This window comes from Entelurus aequoreus, linkage group LG16 (genome assembly GCF_033978785.1).
Source record: "Entelurus aequoreus isolate RoL-2023_Sb linkage group LG16, RoL_Eaeq_v1.1, whole genome shotgun sequence".
Classification (NCBI taxonomy): domain Eukaryota; kingdom Metazoa; phylum Chordata; class Actinopteri; order Syngnathiformes; family Syngnathidae; genus Entelurus; species Entelurus aequoreus.
In genome coordinates, this window is record NC_084746.1 from 3,274,887 (window position 1) to 3,284,320 (window position 9,434).

Below are 9,434 nucleotides of genomic sequence, written 5' to 3' on the forward strand. Positions count from 1 at the left end.
TCCAACATTTAGGTTAGTTAAGCAATAATGTTAGAGCTAAGCTAATTGATACTGGGCTAAACAGTAACAGCAACATTACATGTTTGTTTATGTTTGCAGGGATATGGTGAAAACTCTCGACCCAAAATACATACCACCTTCCAGGGACTACCTGTCAAACACATTGATCCCGGCATGGTACAAGAAGAATCAGAATCGAGAATCGTCAGGAATCGGAATCGAAACAAAGAATCGGAATCGGAATCGTTCGAATTCAAACGATACCCAACCCTAGTCATGATTGAAAGAATAAGATCGCGGATAGAAGCGGCCGAAATGAGTTTCCTCAGAAGGGTGGCTGGCATCTCCCTTAGAGATAGGGTGAGAAGTTCAGTACTCGAGAGAGACTCGGAGTAGAGCCGCTTCTCCTTCGCTTGGAAATGAGCCAGCTTAGGTTGTTCGGGCATCTCGTGCGGATGCCTCACGAGCGTCTCCCGAGGGAGGTCCTCGTTGTACGTCCCACAAGGACCAGATGGGGGAATTACATCTCCTGTCTTGCCTGGGAACACTTCAGGATTCCCCAGGAGGAAGTTGGGGGTCTCTGCTAGAACTGTTGTCCCCGCGACCCGATTCTGGATAAGCGGTTGAAGATGGATGGAATAAAGAATTTCATTTGTGCTGGAAATGATAACCCATTTTCTTTGGAAATTCCCCAAATTGTGAAATGCAAATGTTGACAGTTATAATGAGAGGGGACCTTTAATTCCATTATCCCTTCTCTGGGAGACATACGAGTTTCTTCATTGAAAAATGCTGCTGATTAAATAATTTTATTCAAGAGCCATTACAAAATCACTTTAGTGATCAAGTAGGTGTGGCAGCGCTGAAAGAATGGCGTCACCTTACTGTCATCAGTTCACTTTGGACTTGTTTTATTGGTTTTCAAATGTTAATTTATTTAGAACTTGATCCAAACTAAATAAAAGAAGCGGTTGTAATTACAACAGATGCTGAAGTCTAAAAACCGCTGTACATACTCTTCTACAAACTTTAATCAACAACTGTCCCATCATTTCATTGCACTGCTGATAGCAGTAAGAGATAGTCCGAGAGAAGCTTCAGGTTAACAATATTTGGGATTATTGTTTCTGTATCTATTTGTGCTGGCTCATGAATCCCAGCAGGAAGTCTTCAAAGCTGACGACAGCTTTCATGGACTTCTTGGCGGGCTTGACAACCGTCTTCTCCTCAGCGGCGGTGTCGGCGTGACGCAGGCGACAGTTGTAGTCAATCTCGGGGTCGCAGTCGGGGTCTGGGAAGATAATTCCGCCTGTGCCTGTGCCTGTGCCTGTGCCTGTGCCTGACTTCTGGGCTCGCATGGCGGGGGGTGCAGCAAACTTGGCACAGTTGGGGTCATAGGGATGGCAGAGAGGCTCGGCCGGAGCCTGGATGTCGCTCTTGGCCTTTGGACGAGACTCCAGCGGCGTGCAGTCTTTGTCATAGTGCACATAGCAGTCATGGCCCTCCCTGGTCTTGCCGCGAATGCCGACCTTGTAGCGAACCTGGTTGATTGATTGATGGATGGATTGGTGTTTTTCGTTGGAAGCAGAAGCAGTTTAAAGACAGCAAAGCAACATATCACTACAGTATTTAAAAAGAGAAGTTGTAAAAATGGTTACATTAATCAAAACAGTAAAACCTACAAGCAGGACTTCAAATTCAGACCTGGTGCTCTGGGAGCTGTGGCCGCGTCTTGCCCAGGACAGCGGCGGCTGCCGGTATGCAGTACGGGTCGTAGCGGGGGTCGCAGGCCATGGGAGCGGCGACGTGTGCAGGATGGTCCTTAGGGGCGTACTGCAGCACTGGCTTGGTGAGGCCAGACAGCTTGGTGGCAGACAGGGGGTTGCAGCCGGCATCAAAGAGAGGGTTGCAGTGCTGCTCTTGAGGCACTCCTGAGTCAGCACCCAGGTTGGAAGGGGCGGCCCCGTTGCCCACGCACATGGGGTCCACTGTGGGGTCACAGCTGGGGTAAAGGAGGTGGTAGAAACCTGTGGGGGCCTTCTGCACCATTATAGGCATGCAGTAGGGGTCATTTGGGTCGCACCCAAGGGCACTGTAGGAGGGAGCAGGAGCGGCGGCAGGGCGGTAGCCGTAAGCCGCCCTCAGGTGGTATTGCAGACACTCAACGTCTTCATGGTTGCAGATCCTTAACAGCTCGGCTTTCTGCTCGTGGCTCAGGAAGGACTCCAAGACCGGGGCGTAGTAGTAGCCAACAGGGCTCTTCATTGGCATGGGCATTATGGGCCTGCGGATAGGGGCGGGTTCCTTGGCTGGAGCAAGCTCAGGCTCGGGGCCGGCAGATTTGGGTGCCAGAGGGAAGAGGCAGTAGGGGTCGACGTGGGGGTTGCACATTCTGACGGCGGCAGACCTGATGGGGGCGGGCATCACCATGGCAGCTTTGGGCTTGCTGGTGGACTCTGCAATGCATTCTGGGTCCTCGGAGTCTGCACAGGCTTTATAGATTTCGCTCAGGTGTTTGAGGTAGTGGTTGAAGGTGGGGCCTTCCTCTGACCTGTGCTTGTTCTGCAGGTACGCCAAGTACACACGGTCCAAATCTTCAACCTTAAAGACAAATATGAACAAAATAATCGCAAAGGATCAATTTATATTGTTTATTGTAGCATTAACAGCATAAAGTAGCTTTAAATGACTCATTTATAGGCCAGTCAAATCATTAAAAACATATTAATACGTTGGAAACTGTTATAAGTAGTTCCTATTGCATCATGTTGAACATTAATATAGCTGTTTGTTGTGTTTTTCTTTTTGTCCCTTTTTCATTGTTCCTGTTTTTCTTGTCTTTTTTGAGATTCCTCACATGTAACTATTAACATGTTATGTCACTAACAAATGTTGGACGTGAAAGAAACAACAAACAGTTGTGCCTCGCTAGATCGGGCTTCACCAAATCGCAGATTTTATTTATTTCATAAATAAATATATATAGATATATACATATATACACATATACATACATACACTATATTTCCAAAAGTATTTGGCCACCTGGGTTTGTATTTTCTCTATATCCAACATTATGTATTATTCTAATTTCTATTTTTGTAGAGACAATTGTATTAAAGCCAGTTGTATTTGTAGTGCGCCCTCTAGTGGAACTAAATAATAAGGCAAAACAAAAACAGCAGCATTAGTTAAAGTTAAAGTACCATTGATAGTCACACACACACGCTAGGTGTGGTGAAATTACCCTCTACATTTGATCCATCCCATTGTTCCACCCCCCCGGGAGGTGAGGGGAGCAGTGAGCAGCACCGGTGGCCGCGCTCGGGAATCATTTTTGGTGATTTAACCCCCAATTCCAACCCTTGATGCTGAGTGCCAAGCAGGGAGGTAATGGTTCCCAATTTTATATTCTTTGGTATGACTCGGTTTGAACTCATATGGGCAATACTAGACCTACTCAGTGGCCTAGTGGTTAGAGTGTCCGCCCTGACATCGGTAGGTTGTGAGTTCGAACCCCGGCCGTGTCATACCAAAGACTATAAAAATGGGAGCCATTACCTCCCTGCTTGGCACTCAGCATCAGCGTTGGAATTGGGGGTTAAATCACCAAAATTGCTGCTCACTGCTCCCCTCACCTCCCAGGGGGTGATCAAGGGGATGGGTCAGAAGAAAAATTTCACCACACCTAGTGTGTGCGGGACTATCATTGGTACTTTAACTTTAACACTTAGCCCACCCCGGGTCTACATCAATAATTTACAACAGTGTTTTTCAACCTTTTTTGAGGCAAGGCACATTTTTTTTCATTAAAAATTCCAGAGGCACACCGCCAGCAGAAAATGTTAAAAAATGAAACTCCACCACATCGCCTTGCCTTATTTTGAGTTTGTTTGTGTTTTCCTGTGTGTAGTGCTTTAGTTCTTGTCTTGCGCTCTTATTTTGGTGGCCCTTCCTGTTTTGTTGGTGTTTTCCTGTAGCAGTTTCATGTCTTCCTTTGAGCGCTATTCCCCTCACCTGCCTTGTGTTAGCAAGCAAGTCTATTTACGTTGTTGCTATCCTTCTTTGTGTGGACATTGTTGATTGTCATGTCATGTACGGATGTACTTTGTGGACGTCGTAAGTTTTTGCTGTCGTCCAGCATTTTGTTTCTGTTTACTTTGTAGCCAGTTCAGTTTTACTTTCGCTTTGCATAGCCATTGCCTTTTCCTTTCCCTTTCTCTTCTGTTCATTTTTGATTTAAGCATTACATACCTTTTTACCTGCACACTGTGTGCTCCCTCCTCGTCTCACCCGACACATTCCGACTTTTACAAAGCAATGAACTACCTGCTGCCACCTGCTGACATGGAGTATTACGTGCTTACCCTGCCCAGTTCTACACAGCACAGACACTAAGCAACGGCACATTATTTGCAGATTATAATTATTGATTTGCAAAAATTATTCTTTGGACCAATTAGGTGAAGTTGCGTAATTTCCCACGGCACACCAGACAATATCTCACGGCACACTAGTGTGGTTGCAAAACACTGATCTATAAGGAGAGACAAAGCTTTTCCAGACCGTATTGTTGGAGTACAAAAGTGTATGTGTCAACAACGTTTATTATAAGCAAATCAAAATTGGACTCACTCCTTCCTGGTTGTGGGAGTCCATGAAGTACTTGTACCAGCCCCAGAAGTCGGGTTTGAACTGAGGCGCGGCCATGACGGGCATGTTCCTTTTGTGGCGCACCAGCTTCTGCAGGTTGGCCTTCACGTGGTCAGACGCTGTGAAGACAACACATCCGAATCAACAACTCATATTCCGGCCTCTTTTGATTCATGTGAAATAAAGAAAGTGGGGAGACTCCCAAATGGATGGTAAAAGAGTTAGGCAATAACTGCTAATAAGCAGATCACTTACCATGAATTGATTAACGTGGACCCCGACTTAAACAAGTTGAAAAACGTATTGGGGTGTTACCGTTTAGTGGTCAATTGTACGGAATATGTACTGTACTGTGCAATCTACTAATTCAAGTTTCAATCAATCAATCAATCAATCACTTGCTGTGCACGGGGCCTCGTTTTGCATTAGAAAGCACCTGTGACAATGTCACTGAATGAATGACAGGGCGCTTCATATGAAATTTCTCGCCCCTTCCTGCTCCGTCACCGTCTCCTGGCGCAACGTTTTAGTGCTGGTCTGGTATGGCACTTGTACTGGTTTCAGTTTGAAAGTTGTATAAGGGAGGTTTTTTTCATATCCGTTTTTTAATTTTTATTTTGCACTTATACTATTTATTTTATTTTATTTTATTTTATTTTATTTTATTTTATTTTATTTTATTTTATTTTATTTATTTATTTTTTATTATTATTATTATTATTTTTTAATACACGGTAGCACTTTGAGATTGTTTACTCAATATAAAGTGCTTTTTACAAATAAAGTCTATAATTATTATTATTATTATTATTATTATTATTATTATATTATATATTATATTATTATTATTCCACATTTATTTGTTTTAGTGCAAAACATGTAGTTCAAGTCACAGTATGGATTGAAAGTGCACCCCTTCATTACCTCTGCCAGGATGTATGTATACCATATTTTCCGGACTATAAGGCGCACTTAAAATCCCCTTAAAACTCGACAGTGCGCCTTATACCCCGGTGCGCCTAATGTACGGAATAATATTGGTTTTGCTTACCGACCTAGAAGCAATTTTATTTGGTACATGGTGTAATGATAAGTGTGACCAGTAGATGGCAGTCAAACATAAGAGATACGTGTAGACTGCACTATGATGGCAATGGTAAGCTATGAAGCCACACCGCTTGATGGATTGTACTGTGCTTCAACATAGGAGTATTATAATGGTGTGTGTATAAGGTAAGACGTATTATCTGCCGTTTTGTTTCGCAATATTATGCAAAAGCAACTTTTCTTATCTTCTGGTACCTGCTGATCTGTATTTGGGATCTGCATAAATCCTGAAAAATTGCGCGAGTCCGCCATTGTAGTCTGTGCTGACCCGGTTAGTCAATAAGCTTCTTCTTTTCCTCTATCTTCTTGTTATGTGACATTCATCCTCCACTGTTGCCATTTCTAATATAAAGTAGTGTAAAGTTCTTACTTATATCTGTCAGTAAACTCACCATGAAAGCACTAAAACATACCGGTGTAGTGAGTTTACATTATTCACCCAAGGAACTTTAGTTATTAGAGTTCTGGTTGGCCTTTTTTTTTTTTTTTTACCAAAGAACCATCATTACATGTTATGTAGACCACATTGTGTATTCAATTTAGAAAATTAATAATAATAATATGACTCCTTTAATGCGCCCTATAATCCGGTGCGCCTTATATATGAAAAAAAATTGAAAATAGACCATTCATCGGCATTGCGCCTTATGGTCCGGAAAATACGGTATATATTTGCTGGCGTCAGTTAGTTAGTTAGTCAGTTAGTTAGTTAGTAGATACCATAATTTTGAAAATTATGGGTCAATTTTGATAAAAATTTCAGGAAATGCCAGAAATGGTATAAATAACAAGTGATTTAATTTAGGGCTGATCCAGATTGTTTTTACTGAGTTACATTACGTTTATGTTACGGGCTGAATTTGTATTTCTGTACAGTATGCATAGTGGTCTCGCCTCCACCCACAGAGACAAAGAGAGTGGATGACTAACGAAAGGCTTCATTCATTTTGCTGTATAGTAGAATATAAGCAACATTGTTCAAAAAGTTATGGGCAAATTTGGGATGAAACTTTCAGGAATTGCCAGAAATGGGTTAAAGAGGAAGGTATTCCATTTTGGGGCTGATCCAGATCACTATCTGGTTTCAGGATTTTATTTTCAAGGATTATTCATAACTGGGAAATAAGGTATTTCTTAGTTTTTGGAAAACATTTTATAAAAATGTATATTTTAATTATTTATTTATTATCGGAGTATTATTTATAACTGGGAAATAAGGTATTTCTTATTTTTTGGAAAACATTTGATAAAAATGTATATTTTAATTATTTATTTATTATCGTAGTATTATTTATAACTGGGAAATAAGGTATTTCTTAGTTTTTGGAAAACATTTGATAAAAATGTGTATTTTAATTATTTATTTGTTATCGGAGTATTATTTATAACTGGGAAAAAGGGCCTGGCGAAGGTCTTTCTTAGTTTTTGGAAAACATTTGATAAAAATTTATATTTTAATTATTTATTTATTATCGGAGTATTATTTATAACTGTGAAATAGGGCCTGGCGAAGGTCTTTCTTAGTGCGGAAGTTGCGTCCTCGCAGTCCCACGGTCAGACACGGCACAGGAGCCAAGCTTGCAGGTTCTAACAAGGTTTTAATAAACATAGGTTTTTTACAAAAGTTTTCTCTCCTGAAGGACGCGACTTTTCAGCCGCGTCCGTATCCTCTCTCCCCTCCTGCTCCCGGCCGCTTACTGTTAAAGACAACAGATGATTAGATTAACACGGTACCACCTGTGGAATCTAATCACCTGCCAGCTGTGTCTCGCCGTCAGCACTGTCACGCTGATGGTGCTCTGTCCTCAGCACCATGGACAGAGGCGGTGACCTTTGCTCCTGCAGGCAGCGCTGGCCACATCTCCCTCCACACTTAGTTTTTGGAATGTTTTCAATAATAATGTATATTTTAATTATTTATTTATTATCTTATTTTAATTTTTTTTTTTTTTTTATTTGAATGAAATGCGTTTTTTCAGGTAAATATATTACTCTTAAATATTTAAACAATAGAATTTTTTTTTTTTTAAATGCCATTGAATTTCATTCTATTTGTTAAAAATATTTTATAGTTAATATAAACAAAAATCTTTCTTCTTCACCTTCCAATCTTGAGTTGCAAGAGAATATGAGCGCGTGCATGCCGGAAGACATAATATGGTTGAAAGTGTTGTGCGCTCACCTTGGTCCTGCTTGTGTAGCTCCAGTGGGACGGCCCCCAGGAACTCTGTAAAACCCGAGCAGGAGCCACATTAGCAACAGCAGGGACTTTTGCTGACAAGGACCAGATGCCACACTTTCCTTCTACGTTAAGGAGGAAAATTGCTGAGACGCTTTAAATAAAAAGGGCCCCCCCAGGTCGGAACGCGGCAGGTGCCGGAGACTCTGGCGCCCCGGCTCAGGCAGCATCCTGCAAATTAAGCCTGCCCCGCCCCTCAGTTGGGCTTTTAACTAGCTTTCTTCACATTCTAATTCATAGCTGTATGTTTGTGCAAGTGCTGGGGGCCGCCCTGACCTGTAAAACTACAAAGTGGGAGCCCTCACACAAACTCATTACCACTGTGCTATAAACATGCTCTGCTCCACCTTCTGAAGTTTAACACTACTAAAATAAAAAAAAACCCTGTGGAATCAGCTAAACATGGCACCAACTTGCTTCTTCAGGGCGCGCAGATTAATACAAAAAAACATTTGTTTGGCTTTCGTTGGGATGATTTTCACACACTTTAGAATATGAATTATGTTTCATTGTCATGCTAAAGTAGACGGAAGACGAGTTTCTCAAACAGGTTGGGGCCCGGTAGCATTACTGTGTTATATTGCATTAAAATAGTGTAAAGTTGACTAAGTGGGTGTTGTTACATGTCTATAGGGATCTCATAGATTTTAAAAAACGTATCTAGAAGGTAGTGTTGTCCCGATACCAATATTTATTTTGATACTTTTCGATAGTTTTCTAAATAAAGGGTACCACAAAAAATGGCATTATTGGCTTTATTTTACCAAAGAATCTTATGATACATTAAACATATGTTTCTTATTGCAAGTTTGTCCATAAATATAATAGTGAACATACAAGACAACTTGTCTTTTAGTAGTAAGTAAACATACAAAGACTCCTAATTAGTCTGTGACTTTATATATGTATATATATATATATATGCTTGTTCTGTTCATATATAAAGTCTGTGACTTTATATATGTGTATATATATATATATATATATATATATATATATATATATATATATATATATATATATATATATATATATATATATATATATATATATATATATAAAGTCACAGACTAATTAGGAGTCTTTGTTTGTTTACTTACTACTAAAAGACAAGTTAGTACATATATATATATATATATATATATATATATATATATATATATATATATATATATATATATATATATATATATATATATATATATATATATATATATATATATATATATATACTGTATATATATACACATATATATATATATATTCAATATATATGCATATATATATATATATATATATATATATATATATATATATATATATATATATATATATATATATATATGTATGTGTGGGAAAAAATCACAAGACTATTTCATCAGAGATGAAATAGTCTTGTGATTTTTTCCCACACATACATATTACGCTCTACCAC

General features: G+C 39.9%; 1 protein-coding gene across 1 annotated transcript in view; it reads right to left on the minus strand.

Moving 5' to 3' along the window:
* Positions 1-1,010: 1,010 nt before the first annotated feature.
* and2 (actinodin2) overlaps positions 1,011-9,434 on the minus strand; it is a 14,226-nt gene continuing 5,802 nt past the window's right edge. Inside the window, exons 3-6 of the mRNA XM_062023417.1 lie at positions 7,943-7,987; positions 4,636-4,772; positions 1,705-2,601; positions 1,011-1,541 (exon numbers count right to left, since the gene is read on the minus strand). Coding sequence (XP_061879401.1) covers positions 1,134-1,541; positions 1,705-2,601; positions 4,636-4,772; positions 7,943-7,987 — 1,487 coding nt within the window. The 3' untranslated portion in view covers positions 1,011-1,133. The remainder of the gene's footprint in view (positions 1,542-1,704; positions 2,602-4,635; positions 4,773-7,942; positions 7,988-9,434) is intronic.